We start from the raw sequence: 21,811 nt of genomic DNA on the forward strand, positions 1-21,811 counted from the left end.
GTCTGACATAATTTTTAAGAAACAATGAGATAAAATTCACTTTAATATGTTCTCAGGAGTCCTTTACTGAAAATAACTTCACTTTTATTGTTTAAAAATAATTTTCTTCATAATGGACCAAGATTTCATAGCAGCAGATTCTGTAAGCACTCAGGATATGATCTTTCCATTTCAGAATCAAGGTGATTTGGCACAAGACCAAATGGCCTATGCGATGGAGGACACAGAGGCAATCTGACAGAGCAGCAAGAAATTCATGAGGAGATGCTGTTCTCTGGCAGGCTGAGTCTTTGCTCTGGAAGAAGTCTGAAGCTAGATGAGGAGCCAAGAGAAGTTTCCAAGCATGAGTCACATAAATATATCACTATACATTTAAAATGCAAAAATAAATGCAAATGGAACACAATGTTTGTATCAGTCATGGTTGCTTAGAAGTCTGAGAGAGCTCTGAAGTTTTTAAAGCAAGAATAATTGGGGTAACTTTATACAATGAGTCTAATTGCATTTGTTTGCTGAAATTGGTCAATGCAACAGTAATACAGTATGAAGAAGACATAGGATTGGTTATGTCTCCTTGAGTCACAATATGTTTCACTATATTACAGTATCATACCAAATATTATTCTATAGCATTACAATTTAAATTCTAAGGGGGAAAATTTAACTCACTGAATGATGAGTAAAGAAAAAGCATGATTATACATAAAATCTGCTACTCAAATTTAGAAATGAAAGTCATTCTTGTACTCCTTTTAAGATCGTATAAATTATAAACATTTTGTCAAGATACAGAGAAAAACAAGGGTAAATTATAAGCAACATCTTGCAGAAAGATAAAAAATAGTCTATAGGAATTGTATCTTACTTCAACCATTTTTTTCTTACAAAGATGTATTTCTTGACAGATACTGCTACCAAATTAATATCATGCTATAACCTATTTTGGAGGGCTGGTAATAACTTCCTATTGCTTACTGGAGTAGCAATCACTAGCATCTGGAGGAAAGGTAGACCCTTTACACTTAATTGGTAGCAGCAGGATGCTAGAATGATTTAGCTCAGAGAATCAGAAAGGGAATTCTCCCTTGGAATAAAGTGAGTAATGTAGCCTCAAGCACATGCTGGAATCCTCCCTGATAAGAAGGCCAGGTTGATGCAAAGGCAGAGGAGATGGATTGGAAGAGTGAAGTTAAGAGCCTATTCATAATTCAATATGGTACTTACTTCCTAGTTCTGCTTCACTGATCCTGGAAGAACTGTACGGAGGCTTACGTGCAACTTGGAAACCCAAGCAAGTTTTTCAAATTCAAAAGGGTTTCCATTTGTACTTCATGGAAGTTCTGTGAGGCCATGAGACGCAGGCTAAGAGACAAACAGCTGAGTACTAGTTTCAATCCCCACCTCACTCAGAACAGTGAAACAAATGCTGGGCAGTCTTCCTGCTCCTGGAAAGATTCTAAGTAATCACAGCTCACTGAGAGACAGAGGTTCACTGTGATTTCCTCACAGCATGAGAAATGTTGGCAGCACTTGCAATGCTGGGAATGACAAGATAAGTTCCCCAAAGAACAGAAGAGGCATGATGGCTGCATGGAAGCCCTACCATTAGCTTTGAAGCACAGGGAGATGTCCAAAGACACTTAAGCCACAAGATTCTGCACCTGGATCTAGTGATAATTGTGAATTAATTATGATCAATTACTTTCCTTGTATATCACTATTTCCCAATTTTTCTTAATCCAAACATAATTGATAATAAAAATACATCCTCTACTTCTATCACCTGAGCTGAGAATCACCAATGAATATGAAGAACGAGTCTCTCTGGCTTCATTACTAACGCCATACAATATGTACTTAAATATTTATTATCAGGCCACAGAGATTTGGACTTTAAAATTGGCTGCAGCAAAAGGCAAAAAAAAAAGGACTGAAATATGTTTACAAGGTAGTAAAGGTAGTAGAAACATACTTGACAAGTAGAAACACACTTAGACAAACTTCCCAAAACAGAATTCTTTACTTAAAAGTGAAATAGTCTAAAAAGAAAAATGCATTCCACTTATACCCAATTCCAAGCTTCCAATGAGAAAGGCAGAAGCTGGGATAATTTTATACTATTCATATGGGAAAACCATAGTGCAGCAAATAACCTCCATGAACAAACCCTCAAAGCATCAAAGTGCTCTGCAGCTCAGCAGTGCAAGCTCACAAATGACATCTTTCAGCCCCTTTATTCAGCTTTCTAGTGAGATGCTGCTGAAAAGGACACGAGAACAACAATGTTGATCTTAAAGTGCCCAGAGTAACTCTTTCTCTTTCCTGCTCATTCCATAAGATTTCATCGCTTCTTATTTGTCATTCAATTAGAAGCCACAAGTCTATTATGCACTCCTTTTTTCTAGATCTCAGAAAATGCAAGGATGAGGTGAGAAATGAGTTTCAAGATCAAGAAAAAAAGCAAAAATCTATTTTGAAACATCAGTTCTTGAAGCAAATTCATTTTCAACCCTGTAGCTTCATTTATCGTTACACAGAAAGATTCATATCCTTGGTAATTCAGTTTTCCACTGAGGTCCATAACTAGGAGACTTTGGCACATAAAGGATCAATGCGCCTTTATGAATAGAAGTAACCAAATTCAAAGTCACATTGTGATTTTACAGGTGTTTTTCCATAGTCTTTTCTAGAAAAAAAAGCTGTGAAAACCACATTCTAGATATTCAAACTTAGACAAGCTAGAATGATCTACTGCCGTGGGAACATTCAGAGGTAACTAACAACTTTGCAAAGACACACACCAACATCAACTTACCAAGTTGCCAGTCACACTCTGATCTGCCTGTACTGTGAATAATGAAGTATCTTGGGGCTGAAAATTAGAAAAAAACCCAGAATATTAAAAAAAATTTTCAAATTAGGTATGATCAATTGTGTCAATAAATAACACTTGAGCTGGGTCTGGTGGCGCACGCTTGCAATTCCAGCCTGAGGAAAGAGGATCACAGTTCACAGACAGCCTCAGTTACTTAGTGAGGCCCTGTTGCGACTCAGCGAGACCCTGTTTCAAAATAAAGATTTAAAAAAGGGCTGGTGATATAGCTCGGAGGTAGAAAGCCCCTGGGTTTCACCCCCAGTTTCGCAAATTAAATAAATAAATAAATAATAATAATATTTTGAAGTCCCCTTTTAAATCACTAAAACAAAATAATGCAAAGTAAGTGTTAACAGGAGTAACTATAAATGCAAATTTTTGTTAGAAGAACACAATAAGAGACATGGAAACAAACGGCACTGGTTCCAGGGAAGGTGGCCTCCATCGCTTCTCTTTTGGACATTGATATCTTATTACAAGTTAGTGGCAATACACCCCAAATTAAATGTTTAAACTTTTTAAATTCTAGAAATACAATCTCACTATGTTACTTAACTGTAAGGGTTATTTATGACCCATAAGTTAAAACTTTCATAAGATATGTTCATTGACTGAAAAAAATTAAGCTGGAGAAAATTTATAGGATTGGTGATGTCTAAGATTCCTTTCCCACTGTACTGGTAGCCAAGTTTTGTACCGTCTAGATGGAGATCAAAGAATCTTTATCTTTCCCAGAAAATCTGACCAGCTCACAAAGAAAGAAAGAAAAAAAAATTGCCTAAAGAATGTGACATCCAGGGTTGTCCAATAGGAAGACATGTCAGCGACTTTGGGTCAAAGATAGTAGATTTAACCTCTGTTAATTTCTGGATTCAAACTGAACAATCATAAAGGGAATTTTTTCTTTAAAAAAAGGTGTAAATTTTCAAGGATGATGAGAACAGGGAAAAGACAATAGCAACAAAACTTTAAATTGGAAATCAGAGGAATGAATAACTGAGGAACTTGGCAGATCCAAACACTTGTATCTGAAGGTGATGACAGAAATGTCAAGAATCAAGCCAATCCATTGCTCAGAGCTCCTGATGAAGGGAGAAATACACCAAGAGCTGTGGGCATGGATTTTTTTTTTAATCATAGCGAACCTCATGATGATGTATAACTGCAATACATAAATAACATGATAAATCAAAAAGTGTGAGTGAAGTGTGGGTGACTAGGTAGGTGAGCTGGTACACATCTGCACACCCGGAATTTGGAGGCTGAGACATGAGGATTACAGGGTTGAGGCCAGTGTGTGGTAACACATCAAGGCCATCTCAAAATAAAGAATAAAATAAGGCTGGGGATGTAGCTCAGAGGTAGAATGCCCTGGGTTCAATCCCCAGTATCACAAAAGAAAAGTGTGGGTAATCGTGGAAAACAGAAAGTGGGGGACGTGTGTGCTGAGGACAGGGGACCTGACTGAAAGTCTACTAAAAAGTGGCTAGACTTAAAGTACGCTCACCTATTCTAAAAACCAAATAATAAGTGACCCTTTCTACCCAGCAAGAAAACTTAAGATTAATTTTCTCGTGGCTTCAAATAGTGGCCCTCTGAACTGCAGGACACACAGGCATATTTGAAAAGTAGAAGGATTAAGTGAGCATTTCCATAATAAGTATTGAGAACATGTGCCCTTCTCTGTCAAGCTGCTCACACATCTTCCTGTTCTCCTCCATGACAGTGCGGGCTTATACCCCCCAAACAGGAAACCAGAGCCGTACTCCCTAAGAAACCTGACCAGCTTTTTAAAAAATGCCTACAACAGTCTGACATGAGGGCCTCACCGACAGAAAAGATGAATTAAGAAATCCTACAGCAATGTTCATAGTCAAAGAAATCTAGCCACCTGTATAGTTTTCAGTTAGCTTTTTACGGGTATACCCACTTTCAAATATGAATGTTCAGTTGAGATTACCAGCATGTGTGAAAAGATTCAAGCATGAAAGGGGAAAACAGTAGAGAAAATGCAAGAGAAAGAAGCAAAATACCTTTAAGCCAAGCATGGTGGCACACACTTGTAATCCCGGTGCTTGGGAGGCTGAGACAGGAGGATCCCGGGTGCGCAGCCGGCCTTAGCTACTTAGTGAGGCCCTTTGCAACTTAGTGAGGCCCTGTTTCCAAATAAAGAATAAAAAATAGGGCTGGCGGTATAGCTCAAGGGTAAAATGCTCCTAGGTTTCTTCCTCAGTACCGCCAAAAAGAAAAAAAACTTCAAAATAATTATTAAGCCAGATGTGGTGACACTTGGGAGGATGAGATAAGAGGATTGCAGGTTAAAGGGCATCCTGAGCAAAGTAGTGAGAATTTCAGCACCTAGTAAAACCCCATTTCAAAACAAAATAAATAAATTAATAAAAATTGACATTGGGGTATCGTTTAGAGGTCGAATGACCTTGGGTTCAATACCCAGCAAACACACACACACACACACACACACACACACACACACACACACACAGATTTCACAAAGTTCCAGACAGAGAGAATAAAGCAAGGTGAGAGAGGCGAAGAAGAGAAAGAGAGAAAGGTGGCTTCTTACAAAATATCAAGAATCATAAGAAGTTTTGTTAAAACTAAGTGAAGCAATTGTTTTAAAATTCTAAGGGAAAATGATTTATAACTTTTAATATAATATCCAAACTAACAGTTCATCATGTATATATAAAGATAAAGACATATTCAGGTGTGTAAAATAATAAATATGTACCTCCTATACATGTGTCCCCTAAGAAGGTACTGGAGGATGTGCTCTGCCCAAATGAGGGTTTAAACCACAAATGAGATTGATCTGAGTCCAGACAGCAGTGGATGGATAGTAGAGGGATGAATGCAATCCCAGGGTAAATATCACAGGAGAGCAGCCAGTCACAGTCACAGAGTGCACAGATCTAATTACAGCAGCCCAGAAGGACAGACAAACAATTTCCTAAGGATGAATAACCAATATTTTCAACAAAATGAGAAAAGACTTATATACCTCCTCAGTATGATGCTGACCTAGCAATAAGTACCTAGAAAACTAAGCACATCAGTCCACAGGTGAACAAACAAGAGCCACAATTAAGGAAAGACAAAAGATTGGTATGAAAGGAAATGTAAATTCATGATGTGGACGCTGGTAGAATTTATGTCATTAAAATGTTGCCAGCGATTGGGTAGATGCTATGAGAGAACTCTGTCGGAGGAAGGGCAGAAAGCTCAAGAGAGGGGTAAACTGGGAGAGCAGGAGTAGAAAACACCGTGAGACCTCACCTTCCAGAGAGATGAGTCAACAGATCATGCTCTAGAAATCAAGAAGCAGCATTTGCAACAACCCAGACACACACGGGATAAAACTAGAGAACCAGATCGAAGAGGTGAAGCTGTTTACTTAGGATCAGGAAAGGAGGGGGCATATGGTGGTCGAAAGTTTTAAAATTAAAACTTGTATAAAAGTTTTTTTAAAGTACATACATTAACTCAGATCGAAATGCAGACTTGAGACCATGAATAAAGGACAGTAAACCTTCCAAAGGAGTTTGCTGAATGGAAGAGACACACTGTCATCAGTCTTTGTCACTGTACAATCACAATTTGGGTACAGGTGTGCACGTGGGTTTTAAATTATTATAGACAACATGGAGGAAGAATCAAACTTCAAAACAGATAATTCAATTTTGGAATATATTATGCATTTCTATTTGGAGAATTATAAAGACTAAAATGATCAGAAACTGCATGCTTGGCATTCTGACACAAAGCATTCATCAGAGACAAGCCTCTGTTTTAGGCTGCCCTTGAATAAGTTGTCAGAACTCAATCCAGGAGCTGGAGAGCCATGGCCTGACTTGACATGGGTTATACTTGGCTATGTGTGGGTCCTACAAAGAGAATGGGGCAGTCCATCTGATGGTTCCTCCTTCTCAGACTCCCAAAGAAAACACTGCCTTATTAGACAGAGCCAGCATATAGTTTCTGATGTTCCAATGGCTCCCTTTTGAAGAACCACCAAGAGGGGAGGCTCTGTGTACTATGGGTCCTCTATGAAACTTCAGAAAGAGGCACCTTAAAACATCTCACATTTCCTAAAGAGCTTCTTCTTAGTTCAAAACAAGTCTATATCCTTCTTCCCAATAGCTGAGTCCAGAGTATGTCTCAGATCAGGACAAATTCTAATTGCTAGTAGAGACATCAGCAGATAGAAGCAGTTCATAGTATAGCTGTTAACAATGATGACTGTATAACTAATAAAACTGAAGTCCTGGAGCACTTAGCATGTGCTGAGTTGCTGAGCTAAGTGCCCTGCATGCATATCTTATCACAACAATCCTACAATATTGCCATTATTCTGTCTCCATTATTCAATTCATAAGTAATAAGGTAAAATTTTGTATTGACACTCTTAATCATTATGCTAGATTGGTAGCACAAGACCAGCACCAAAGAAATTGGCAGCATTCTCAGCAGATAGAGCTTGCTAGAAAATTGATTCCTCACCTGGGCAAATCCATTAAATGAACCACCAGAAGCCTAAACAGAAATGAAAATCAGAGTGTTATTTTTCCCATCACTTTTATAAGGTTAGTAAATATCTATTAGACAATGACTACCACAAATTTTAAAATAATACAAAAGGTTGTTGTGCATGAAAGTACTTAGGAATGCAAAATGCCATGCTGTATTATTTTAAATAGGCTGACAAAAAAAGATTGTTTACAATTTTTGCTGGTATATGGCTTAGTGCTAACTAAAGCCTATTTTTACATTAATGAGACAATGATTCCAAAGAAGAGCCATGAGAGGTCAAACAGGTCTTTTTTCTGGCCAATGATAAAATCTGAAAAAGAGTTTTCCATCATTTTTAATTTTTTATTGGTGCATTATAGTCATACATCTTAATGGAGTACAAGATGATAGAGGCATACATGCACACATCACTCAACTAGCTCTTCTCTCTATTCTCTCTCCCCATCATTTCTATAATCCATCCTTTTGATGAGGAGTGACTATGAGATTCTACAGTTTCAATAGGCCTCAGTAGAAACATTTCATGTGTTCTTATTAATGGAATCACTTTTGGAATGGAAAACAGGTTTGTGCTGCTTGTGGCATAACATGATTTTAGTGTCTGAACAGTAAAAATGAAAATAGAAAGAACTCAGAAAATGGGATGGTAAGCTAGATTTTCATGAATTCCCAACACAATTATTTTGATTTAGTGGGAATTTTTTGTCAACCTATTTGTGTTTGGTTTGCACAGATTTGAAGAGTTTACATGACAATCTGTCAAGGAGAGCAGTAGGGTCTCCAAGAAGATAATGATAGATAATGTAGTAGGAGAGAGACATTAGGAAAAGCAGAACCTACAGGAGTCTTAGGCTAGTCTATGCTACAGACTGGGGTTAAGTACCTCATCTTTACCAGCCTCTATTTCTTGATAGAACAATCCATATATCTTGTTAGTAATTTCATCTTCAGATAAATCTGAGTTGTTTATGTCACTGTCCTGTGAACTATTAGAACTCTCAGTACTAGTGTTCTGGGAGGTTCCCAGAACTAATGATCTAGCTATCTCCTTGCTTTGTTCCAAGCAGCTAGCAATAGCTTGTTCCCCACTTACATTTGCTGGTAGGCCAACTTCCAGTTCTTTCTTGCTTTCAGCCATATTTAAAGGTTCCTAGCAATTACCTAAATTTACCATATCTCTGAAAGGCCAGTGATTATTAGAACTAGCCAGTTGGCAAATCCATTTGCTTGGCTAGCTGGTATACCAGAGAATCTTGAAACACCATTATTATTATTCACTGCTGAATTCGAGGTTGACTGACAGATTTGACCTGGATTTGTTTCCCAAGAGTCTGTGTATGCAATCTTGGTAAGTTAATGGTACAACTAAAGTTCCTGGTCATTTAATGAATATTTTCCTTACATAAACACTGATCTTTTCTATTTGCGTCACTTTCCAGGAAATAATTAAGGTCCATCCTAGACTGAAATGCCACTTTACATGTAAAACAATATCCTGACTTCTATTCCTGTCACATCCAGCAGCATTTAACACAATCCATCTACACTGCCCTGTGCTGAATAATATATTACAGCATGGTTGAGAGGGCTTATTAAATTTTTCTTCATGTCTTTTCTTGCTAAATCTCATCCCACAAGACTGGCATCTTTACTATTAGATAAATAATCAGTCTGGAAAGGCAAATTTAAGATATATGTGTAACTGTTAGGTTTCATTCCAGAGCTTTCTATATTTTCACAGTTATTGATTACTACTTGAATCCCATCATGTGGCCCTTCTTCTTGGTCACCATATCTCCCATGTCTACTCTTTCTACATTTTTTCTAAAAGACTAGCTTTCTCAAAATAATTTCCATCAATTTTCATGCTCTTCTTACTGTTCACCCTTAGATCTTCCCTAGTTTCTAATTCACTAATTTCAAAGGCCTCTTGCTCATTTTCTGCTGTATTGAGCTCATCCATTGCCTTGTTCCCTGTACTTTCACATATGTTTTCCTCAAATTTCTCTGTACCAACTAGTGCCTTGACATCAATATCTCCAGTGTCTACCTTTTGACATGTCTCCACACCTGCCCACATAGAATCTTCTATCTTCTGTTTTTCTTCTTCATCTGACTTTTTGAGGTCTTCATGACTTTCTTTGAGCAGGCCAGCTGTATCCATGGCTGGCATCTCTGAGTTAAGTTCATCTGGCTGTTCCAATTCCATACCAGCAGCAATGGCAATTTCAGCCGCCACCATGGGCTTTGGGGGCAGCTGTTCATTTCCACCTGGAGGGACTGGCCCCAGGACTTTCTCACCTTGCTCAGCTACAGTAGACCAGTCAGCAGAAGAAAGAGTTATGGTGGATAATTTTATGTCTTGCTCTGCTTCAGAGAAACATGCAAAGTCTTCTTGAGACCCACTCGGGGTCATTTCCTGGCTCACACTGTCTGTACTAGCATCAGGGCCCCAAGTAAATGCACCTATATCAGTTTGACAGCTTTGAGTTTCTTCGGCCAACCCACTGTCTGGAGTTTCCTCCATGATCAGGTTACACATGGAAAGACTTTTTGAAGAATCAGTCTTTAAAGTGTGCAGAAAAGCAAAGAAAAAAAACATAAGATGAAATAGACCATGGTAAGATTTGATGAGAAACACAAAGCTTTTCAGTAAGGTAGCACTAGTTAAAATTAGAAAGTGTTTACATTAATTGGCATAAGGTTAAATCTATGACCAGCAATGCCACACGAGGAAAGCTCATTCTAAAAATCACCATGAACATAATGTATATTAAATATTTTTAAAGTCCAGAATTTCCTGGATGTTTACCTACCGGCTGTACCAAATCAGTGCTTGTCTGTATGAATTAAAAAACAAAGAGCAACATTAAGGCAAGAAAAGAAAATTCACTGGTAAATTAAAATCTCATGCTATCCAGAGACAATGTTGTGATAAAGACTATGGCTTTCAGTGGTTTGGAATTAAATTTTACAACTGATTTTGTCATAGGAAAGGGTTTTGTTTTATTTATTTATTTATTTTTAAGTTTTTGTTTTAAAATAAGCTTTTCTTAGCCAGGTGTGGTGGTGCACACTTGTAATCCCCGCGCTTGGGAGGCTGAGACAGGAAGATCACACAGGTTCAAAGCCAGCCTCTGCTACTTAGTGAGGCTCTCAGCAACTTAGTGAGACCCTGTTTCCAAATAAAATATAAAATGGGTCTGGGAGTATAGTCCAGAGGTAGAAAGCCTCTGGGTTCCACCACCAGTACCACAAAAACAAAAACAAAAACAAAAATAAAAAAAACAAAAAATAAATAAAATGAACTCTTCTTTTGAAAGTTTTCCCTGATGCTGCTTTGAGGATCCTAAAGAATCAGTGTAAAGCTGCTACTGCAGAAGGGAAAAGGATGGTCATTGTTTTAAGAGGAGAAAGTAGTCATGCATGGTGGCTCATGCTTGAAATCCCAGCTCGGGAGGCTAAGACAGGAGGATCATGGTTCGCTGACAGCCTCAGCTGCTTAGTGAGGCCCTTTGCAACTCAGTGAGACCCTGTTTCAAAATAAAGAATAAAAAATAGGGCTAGGGATGTAGCTCAGAGGTAGAATGTACTGGGGTTCCATCCCCAGTACAAAAAAAAAAAAAAGAGGGGAGCCGGGCGTGGTGGTGCACACTTGTAATCCCTGCGCTTGGGAGGCTGAGACAGGAGGATCGCGCAGGTTTGAAGCCAGCCTCAGCTGGCTTAAGAGACCCTATTTCCAAATAAAATATAAAATAGGTCTGAGAGTGTAACCCAGAGGTAGAAGGCCCCTGGGTTCCATCCCCAGTACCACCAAAAAAAAAAAAAAAAAAAGAGGGAAAGTAATAATGTCATTTCAGAAGATCAGGCTCACAAATTGCTAGGTATTTCAAATTTTCTTTTGCTGTCTCAGTAAAAAAAGAAGAAAATATGAAACTTACATAGTGTTCTTAAGTCCACATGATCAAGGCCTCACCCTAAGGCAGGTTAGGTGCCACTGGCCTAAGTTCACAGTGCCAATACAATATTACAAAGCTCCATTCATATCTCTTTCCAAACTCTAAATATTGGAAATACTCATGTTTGCACATCAGATCAGTTGAAAGAATAACATCAGTATTATATCTACTTTCTGTTGAAACATTGGGCTAAACATTCTACAAATGTCATATTATTTAACTTTCATACAGCCTTCTCACATAAGTGTTATTAACCTTGCTTTACAGAGGAGAAAAACTGAGGCTTGGAGAGTTTTAGAGATTGCTCAGTGTCAAAAAATGATTAAGTATTAGAGTCTGGACTCAAACCCAGGGCTGTCTGGATCTAAAGTTCAGATTATTGTCCAAGCTTCATTGCATATAATAATGAAAAATGCTTCCCACCACTTTCCATCTTCTCATTCACACTGTGCCTATATTTTACTTAAAAGCAACCACATATGTGCATGCCCTTCATTATAACAGCTCCTCTGGCCACCAGTCTCCAGAGGAAGAAGAAAAGGGATACAAGGCCACCCTCCTGACAGGTCACCTAGCAGCTGGGCTACTAGCACACATTTCTCTGCCAGGATCTCCAGGTTCTGGAAGTGCACAGAAACTTCAAGGGGCTGATGAGTGTTATAGGGGAATATATTACCATTAAATATATGGGTGTTCTTTCCATCACAAGGGAAAAAGAATAAAGTTTACAAATGTTTACAGATTAAGATATATGAAAATAATTCTTAGAAATCTTACCGTCCATAAGTCCCAGGGTAATGTCTAAAAGAAAATAAACAAAAGTACTATTAGTAAATAAATAATAAACATTTAAAATACATAGGTAGCAATAAATTTAGAGTGATGATAAAAGCTCTTGAAATTGTAAACATTTTTAAAGCATTCAGTATACCACTGTATACTAAAGTACTAAAGGACTGTGCATTTAAGTACTTTAGTATAGAACTTTCTTTAATAATGGAAACATTCCATATCTGTGCTATCAAAGATGGTATCCACTAATCACAGGTGCCTATTTGGTGCTTGAAATGCATTATTATAACAAAAAAATTTTTAGATTTTGGCATAATTTAAGCTGAAATCATCCTATGTGCCTAGTGAATGCCAAACTGGATAACTCAGGTCTAACCAATCTGCCTTTTTATGAAAATGAAATACTATACTATATCTGAAATATGATGAATGGGGTCACTTTAATACACACACACACACACACACACACACACACACACACTCTATTAAAATAAACAAGGTATCCAGGTATAAAAGACTCTCACATCATTAAACATGTACCAATCCTAAACACTGCTAATGCTACTCTTACCTTCATTAATTCAAGATTTTATTTTATTTATTCAAGATTTTATATTATGGCCAAAATGATGGTACATGAGTACCAAAAAGGTTTTGTTCAAAATCTTAAATTATATAACATGCAGCTCAATTATTTAATATTTGTGCAAATTAGCAGTGTACCCACTATTATTTATTTATTTATTTGTTTATTTATTTATTTTGGTGGTACTAGGGTTCCTGGAAACCCTTCTACCTTCAGGCTACACTCCCAGACCTATTTTTATACTTTTTTATTTGGAAACAGGGTCTTAAGCCAGCACAGCTGGCTTCAAACCTGTGCAATCCTCCTGTCTCTGCCTCCCAAGCGCGGGGATTACAAGTGTGTGCCACCACACCCGGCTGCAGTGTACCCACTAAAACTATGCATGGATTACACTTAACAATACTTTTGTGTGTGTGTGTGTGGTACTGGGGATGGAACTCAGGGCATTCTAACTCTGAGCTACACCCCTAGCCCTATTTTTTATTCTTTATTTTGAAACAGGGTCTCACTGAGTTGCAAAGGGCCTAAGTAGCTGAGGCTGTCCACGAACCATGATTCTCCTGTCTCAGCCTCCCAAATGCTGGGATTACAAGCGTGCGCCACCCCACCCGGCAACCAATGGTATTTTAATTATAAAGCTTATCGATCTTGAGGAATGAATCCTGATGATTCAAGTGGCTTCCACTGTGGCTGAAGAGCGAGGCAAGGCCACATTCCTTTATGACTGTTTGTGTGACTATATCCATGCTCATTCACTTGTTTTGAATCACCAAATGTGAACCTCAAACTAGAGTGCCTGGAACCCTCACTTTAAGTTATGAGTTTCCAGAGAAGATTACAGATGTCTCCTTTGGCTTCCGTTCTGGCTAATTCCCCTTTCCATGTGCGTGTTTCCCCCAACCAGGCACTTGGTCTGAGCCTGTTTAACTACACTGACTTGCCTGCTCTGCATCCCTGTGCAGCTTGGTTGGTTTCCTGCTTAGCACCTTCTCATAAAATAATGAAGACAGGAGAGTATAATTGCTCCACTGAAAGCCATGCTTATTTATACATAGGCCCCTTCTGCATGTAATATGCATTTTCTGATTATCCAGATAGTTTCTGTTTCCTTGTTTCACAGCCCCTTAAAAAATGCAGATTATACAGATCATAAATGCTACTGCACATCTCTACATAATGCAGACAATACCAGCACTTTCTTCCAAGGGAAGTAGCAATGCAAAACATCCTGTTTATCATTTCTCAGGATCCTGAAAGGATGTGTTGGCTCGTGGAGGGGGCGGGGGGAGATGTACAGATCATAGTGTGAGGTTTTCTGCCAGCAGCAAGAAAGCCAGTTAAAAATAAGGGGTCAGGAACTATAGAGGAGACCGCTCTGAGTGAAGGTAAAAGCAAGCCAGCAGCTTCTCATTGCCCAGTGCTTTCTACCACGGCCTGAGCCTTTCTTCTTAGCCAAAGAGAAGAGATGTGCTGTGGCTGGACCATGGGATGACTCTGCTATGAGGTGATTCAATTAAGGCCACTGGAAGTTCATGACCTGAAGACTTTGGAGGATGTAATCAAAGTATATTTTATTTTAATCCCCCCTCCAAATCCTCTAAATCAAGGGTGAGAGCACACATCTGTCTCAGCTATTCAGGAGACTGAGCCAGACCAACTGCTTGAGCCCAGGAACTCCAAGCCAGCCTGAGCAACATCATGAGACTCCATCTCAAAATGAAACACAAACAAACAAAAAACCATAAGTCTTAATTCCACACAAAACTCCAGGATTTGTGGATTAATTTAATCATGAGTGATATAAAATGTTTCTTAATTCAAATTTGCAGACAGAAATCTATGTACTCCCACCCACCAATCATACAACATCCACTATAGAAAGTTTAGTTTTTGTCACAATAGCAGAGTAAAGCAGAAAATATTCCATGAATTCTGCTGGCTGTCTGTACACTGGCAAATCTTTGAGAAGGAAGTATACTGAATTACATGGATTCATTTTCTACTTTTCTTGGCCACCAATGCAGAATCGTCAAGCTTGCTAACAATTGCTGCTTTAACATTTAACAATTATATTTAAAATAGCATTCCAATGAATGTTAAGAAAAGATTAAAACATATTTCTGCAGTCAAGTAAATTTGGGGAACTCTAAATTAAATAATCTAAACATTTTTTTAAAAAATAATTGCATGACTTCTCAGGCCTTTGGTATTTTAATGTACTTTATTAATTTCATAAAAGACAATTAATAGAAATTGTATCCTGAAAAATTTATCTAAGAGACCCATTTTTAGGCTCATATCTAGCCTATTTAATGTCCTAATTATTGACATATTAGACTTTTATTGTTCCTATATTACAATAGGACATCTTTTAGAAGCCAAATCATATTCTAGAACAAAGCATAAATCAGAGAAAAGCCTTATTTATTACGGTTCATATTAAGCAGTTTGCTTTATAGTGGTTTACTGTAAAGTACCAAGAAAGCTTCAAGACTGGTAAATTGAGCTAATTCTGAATTCCTAAATTGCATTTGAAATAAATTGTCATTAATTAATTTGCAGTATATTCTAGAATCTTTGGATTTGCCCAAATTCGAATGTGAGCCCCCAAGAACATCCAGAGTATTGCTATAGGAATTGGGAATCTAACTCAGTGAATATGGCATGTGCTTAGCATGCACAAGGCCCTGGTTTTAATCCCATAAATGCCAAAAAATAGTATTGATATTCACTAAATTTTGAATCAGCTTCCTTCCTTCTTTCCGCTCTACTTAGTAGAGACAATTATGAAGTAATTGTACTCCAGCGGAATCGCCCACACGTCATTAGAGTGCTTGCCACTGGTGTCCCTAATAGAGAATCTTGTTGTAATACAACAACTATTGAAACAGAGAAGAAATGAGAGTCAGAAAATGAAGAGCAAGAATATGCTGGAGTAGGTAAGCAAGGCCAGCTCAAGTCAAATGGTAATGAGGACTACAGAGGGGGTGCCACAAGGCCCAGAGTGGAGGAGGAGCACAGTACTATCAAGTTTAGAACTATGGAGATAGCAAAACATTTCTGTTGGGGCATAATCTCGTGGTCATTTCAAACATGCCTTAACTTGCAGAATAAGAGGAAGAAAAGTAGAGAAAACAGGAAGGAGAGTAAGCTGAAAGCCAAAAGAGATTTATTTAGAAAAGTCATAAAACATTATCATCCAAACCTAGACATCTTTGAGAAGAAATGGGGGCACTGTTAATGACTCTGTGAGAGATGATTACTGGGAAAATAGGAATGTATAGTTATGCTAGCTCTGTGGGAAGGGAAAGCTAATGGTTGAGGAGGTTTGGAACAATTGGTATTGAGCTGGGTATGGTGGTGCACACTTGTAATCCCAGTACTTGAGAGGCTGAGACAGGAAGATTACAGGTTTGAAGTCAACCTTGGCAACTTAGTGAGGTCCTCTGCAATGTAGTGAGACCCTGTTTTAAAACAAAGAATAAAAGGGCTTGAGGGTGTGGCTCAGAGGTAGAATGACCCTGTCTTCAATCCCTAGTCCCACAAAAATAAATAAATAAATAAATAAATAAATAAATAAATAAATAAATGTTAAAAAATACTTGGCATTAAAAAGTCCCTCTTTCTACCCTTTTTTCCTATTATATTTATTAACCAAAAAGCAATGTAGATAAAGTTACTTGAAAGGGACTGTGATTATTGGTTACTTTATGAGTTTATTAAAGTTTATGAAATACCACCTCCAAACATCTTAAAATCACTTGATACCTGAGACATAGGTGAGTGAGTCACTCCAGCAGAACCCACAGGTGCCACCTCTGGCTTGAAAGGGTCAAAGTCCAGATCCAGCAGAGTCTCCTCCTTCTTTGCTTCAGGAACTTCATTCTGTTAAAACAAAGCACACCATACATTAGCTTGAACCTGATAAGTGTGGATGACATGGCCCATGTACAATTCCTCTAATATTCTTATTCAATCTCTCCCTAAGTATGCTGCGATACTAGAAAACTATGCCTCCAATATTCAATGCAAAATGAGCCTTCCAAAATATTGTTGGATTATAAATAAGGTAAGTCAAATAAAATATAATGGAAGTCCTGTTTTGATAACCAAAAAATCTATAGTACAAAACATTAACATTTGTTTGTATACTTGTGGCTTCGTGACGCAGGAAAACCAACCTGGGCTTGGAGTAGGTCTAACTCAATCTCAAATTAAACAGTAAAGAACAGAGCTCAGCTAGTTTCAATAAACTAGATCACAGTGAAAGGAATCTGGATCAGTTTCACATGATTAAATTTATGTGTACTTGGTATTTGATATAAGCTTTGTTTTTTTTTTAACATTTTGTTATTTGGAAGTTGAAAGGTCAAACCAATGGGTAAAGTAGTAAATAGAGATATTTGGAGCAAGTTCTTTTATGAATAGGAGTTATTTTCATTAATATTTAATAATTTAACTAACATAATGTTCTCCAGTGCTTTCATTATGTTAAGTGAGATCAGCCAAGCACAGAAGGAGAAGGTACATATGTTTCCTCTAATATGCCCAAACTAGGAAACACAAAGGATACCAGTGGGACTCCAGATAATGGAGGGGAAATACCAGCAAAGTTTGAATGGAAAGATAGGAGAGAAGGAAGGCTGATCTTGATTAATGAGGGTCTACAAATCAACATGTGTAAAATTATGAATAAAACATGTTAACCTAGACAACCATTGGTGGGAGGGGGGAAGGGAAAATGGGGGTGGTGGGGAGAGGGCACCAAATATAGTTTAAATGTATACTATTTATGTTCAATAAAAAATTGTTAAAATAAAATAAAATAAAAAATAATTTAACAATTTTAATAATAATTTTCAAAACCTAAAATGCACAAAAAGTTGGGGGGAGGGACTAATGGATAACCCCTTAATCAGCATAACTATATTCATTATAGAAAGAAGCTGCTTATATATCAAGCTATTATTCTTGAGTTTTCTATTTGCATCATGATTAGTCCTCAAATATTTTTTAAAAAATTCATAAGGACACCAGGTGTGGTGGTGCATGCTTGTAATCCTCATGCATGGGAGGCTGAGATAGGAGGATCACACAGGTTCAGACAATCTCAGCTACTTAGTGGGGCTCTCAGCAACTTAGTGAGACCCTGTTTCCAAATTTAAAAAAACATAAAAATAGGTCTGGGAGTAAAGCCCAGAGGTAGAAAGCCCCTGGGTTCCACCCTCAGTACCACACACACACAAAAATTTCATAAGGACAATGTGAAACCCTTTCTGTAACCCTTCTGGGAACCCCTTTCTGTAAGAACTATGACCACAAACTGGATTCTCTTGCCCTCTATTTAAGATTTGCATGAATTTTGTTTTTTGTCAATTTTTGTATCAGTACAAATTATATTTTTTTAACTTACACACTGATAATATACAAGGCACTGCTTTAATAACTTGATGTGTATTAAAATTATGCCCACAGTAATAAACTTTAATGTACTCTAATATGACAATACTATTTTTGACTTTAAAGCAGTGGGTATACTTTATTTTTCAAGCTGCATTGAATCTTCATTGCTTAATCTAATTCCTACAGAAAACCAAGAACAAGATAGCATCACTCCCCCCCCACTAAGAGGAGTAAGTGGGTTGAGTGAGGTCATTTGTTGCCCTGGTGTCCCCAGCTGCAATGGAGCAGAGAAAGAACTGCATTGGAATGCCTCTGGCTCCAAGGACTTCCCAGGCTGTTCATAAGACTGGTCTCACAGCTCTCAAATACGTACCCCAAAGATTTTCAGAGGATTTTTCCAAGTTTTGACAAGTCACCAAGCAAATTTAGGCCACAAAAATATACTTCATTCTCTTATGAGTCTAATGAATACCCTTCAGGAAGCTCAAATGTAAACTCAGAGATCAAGAATCAAAAGAGGATTATACTATAATGGGCTATCCTCGGACGTGATTTAGAAAAGTATGGGTTCACATTCCAGTTTTGCCACTTGCTAGGTATTTCTCTCTAGTCAATTAATTCAGCTTCTTTGAACTTCATTTTCTTCATGCATAAAAGGCAGGTAGTAATACCTAGTAGAATTATCATGAGTAATAAAGACAAAACATGCACTGAAGCTACTAAAAATGTTAAGTAACATTATTAATAACAAGGTATTATCCATGACTATGTAAAATTATTGCCATCAAATATCCAAAATATTCACTTGATTGCCTCCAAAATGTGTGTATGGCTTCCTCAGGCTCAACTTTTATTAATTTTAACCCCCCTGACCTTTTAAGTTCTCCTTGAAGGTACACATATTAAAAAGTATTTTGACAGATACAAAAGAGCACAAAAGTGTTGCCTGTTTATGTGGTACTGCTAATTAGAAGGGCAGAAAAGTACTATAACTCCATTATTGTATGTTGAAACAGTGCTATATAATTTCCTCAACACAGCAAGAGAAAAACTAATCTTTTCCCATCCCTTTCATCTACATTAGCATTAAAGTGGATCTGGTTTGTCCTAATTCAAAAGCTTTTGGTGAAAGTATTATTTTACCACCAAAGACTGGAAGAGGTGTCCTTGGAATATTCTCCTAAGAAAGAAGACTAGCTGTGGAAACCAGAGTGGAAGAAAGTCATCCTATGGGAATATATTTTCATTTTTAATAATCTCCTGTGCTATGTTTCATGAGATATGTTCTTGTAGGGATATCTAAGTTTATCATGAAGCTGCTAGGCCTCTTCTAGGATAGGTATATAATGTGAGCATATTCTCATGTCTCGCCTTGTTATGATGAATGGATTTTACTTCTCTGCTCCTTGACTTGGAGTAGACTATGTGTCATGCTTGGGCCAATGTATATTGTTAATGTAGTGCAAGAAAGTTTTGAAATGTGCTTGCACTATAAGTTTGCTTTTATTTTTTTTACTATTTGCCTTGAAAAGTATAGCCTGTAGTAACCACTGATCCAAGGAAGATGAAGGAGACGTGGAGCACAGCTGGATCCACCCATGCTCAAATATCCCCAAACCAGTGCTAAAGTGAAATTCTTGAAAGAAGCTGGAAAATAAAAGACATGTCAGTTAAAGATGAACAACAAAAGAATACGATTTCTCAGGAGAATTAATGATAGCAAACAGTACAGCACATCTTTAAAGTTCTGAGAGGAAGACACTGCCAACTTAGAATTCTGGGCTTCTTAAAAATATTTTTAAAACGCAAAAATGAAGTGAATACTTTTTCAGACACACAAAAGCAGAAATACTTTATCATCATTAGAACTACATTACACTTACTCTGGTAGGACATCTTGTAGGCAGAAAATATATGAGACGGAAATAAAAATCTATAAAATGGATGCAAATCACCAGAAATGATTATTACATAATTAAGTTTGAAGAATGTTTTTATCATTTATACATCTTTAAAAGATAATTGAGTGCTTAAGCAAAAATAACAAAGTAATATGAAGTTTATAAAATAGGTAAAAGTGAACCTATGACCAAAATAACACAAAAAACAGAAAAAAAGAATGGAAATATACTACTGTGAGGCTCCTAAACTATATCTGAAATGGCATAACACCATGTGAAGGTGGACTGTGATATATTAAAATGCATACTATACACCCTAAAGCAACCATTAAAATAAAAATAAAAGAAAGTAGCCGGGCGTGGTGGTGCACGCTTGTAATCCCCGCGCTTGGGAGGCAGAGACAGGAGGATAGCGCAGGTTCGAAGCCAGCCGCGCGCGCTGGCTTAGGAGACCCTGTTTCCAAATAAAAATGTAAAAATAGGTCTGGGAGTGTAGTCCGGAGGTAGAAGGGCTTCCAGGAACCCCAGTACCACCAAAAAAAAAATTCAAAAAATAAAAGAAAAGAAAAGAAAAGAAAGTAAAATAATAAACATGCTCAATGAATCCCCCAAAAGGTAAAGAACAGATGAGATAAAGAAATCAAAGTGGAGACTTCCGGGAAGATGGTGATGGAGAAAAGAGGCACTTAAGAGTCCTGCTAACAACCAATCTCTATTACCACAAAACCAGCGCCTTTCAGAGCCAGAAAACACCATCAGCAAAGAAATAAAAACTGTAAATACAAGGGACAGAGAAAAAGAGGGCTGGAAAAATGAGACACGAGAAAGAAACCAGGCCGCAGTGCCGTGGCCACCGCGGTGCAGAACAGCTGGAGCAGCAGCGCGGAGCAGCCGGAGCCACGGCATGGAGCGGCGTGGGCTACATCTTCCCTTGCAGCACCAGGCTTCAGAGAGGAGGGAGACTCAGAACAGAGCTCAAAACCAGAGAGGAGGTATGCCAGCCTCGCAGCCTAGGACGCAGCAGCAGAGCCTTACTGCCGGCGGCAGCGGCGAGTTCAACGGACGGCTCCAGCCCAACGCACTCAACCAGCCACCAGGCACCAGAGAAGAGGGGTGGACAGCGAGCCAAGGTGAGCCTTGCTGAACAGCTGGGTGGCAGTCAGCAGTTTTTCTGGTGCAAGGAGCGTCTAAAGCTCCCAAGAGCCGGGTTCAGCACACCCCGCAGGGACTCAGCGGAGCTCAAAACCAGAGAACTACGCCAACCTCATGGCTGAGGACACGGCAGCAGTGCCTTACTGCCAGTGGCAGCGGCGAGTTCACCGGCCGGCTCAAGACCAACGCACTCGACCCGCCACCAGGCTCCAGAGAGGAGGGGTGGACAGCGAGCTGAGGTGAGCAGTTGCTGAACAGCCGGGCGGCAGTCAGCAGTTTTTTCGGCGCAGGGAACATCTAGAGCTCCCAAGGGCCGGGCTCAGCACACCTGGCAGGTACTCAGAGCAGAACTCAAAACCAGAAAAGAAATACGCCAGCCTCACGGCCAAGGGCGTGGCAGTGGTGTCATATTGCCAGCAGCAGCAGCTGTGAATTCATCAAGTCCACTATAGCTCCATCAGCACACCCAAAAACAGTGAGTCAAATTGTGGCCCCTAGAGGAGAAATCCCAGTACTGCACGCCCAGGGACTTGCACAGATAGTCTCCCTGAGTCGGAGATTTTAGCAGTCCAACCCAGTGGGGGAGTGGCGG

The 21,811-nt window shown here is 38.5% G+C and overlaps 1 protein-coding gene across 2 annotated transcripts in view; it reads right to left on the reverse strand.

The window, feature by feature from the left end:
• Positions 1–21,811, reverse strand: part of AMPH (amphiphysin) — a gene marked incomplete at both ends in the record, with an annotated part of 304,580 nt that overhangs the window by 46,172 nt on the left and 236,597 nt on the right. For both annotated transcript variants that reach the window (XM_080701096.1, XM_080701095.1), the window contains 5 exons: positions 2,816–2,872; positions 7,397–7,429; positions 10,243–10,266; positions 12,163–12,186; positions 16,532–16,648. In XM_080701096.1, coding sequence (XP_080557222.1) covers positions 2,816–2,872; positions 7,397–7,429; positions 10,243–10,266; positions 12,163–12,186; positions 16,532–16,648 — 255 coding nt within the window. The remainder of the gene's footprint in view (positions 1–2,815; positions 2,873–7,396; positions 7,430–10,242; positions 10,267–12,162; positions 12,187–16,531; positions 16,649–21,811) is intronic.

This window comes from Muscardinus avellanarius (genome assembly GCF_963383645.1).
Source record: "Muscardinus avellanarius genome assembly, chromosome: 9".
Classification (NCBI taxonomy): Eukaryota; Metazoa; Chordata; class Mammalia; order Rodentia; family Gliridae; genus Muscardinus; species Muscardinus avellanarius.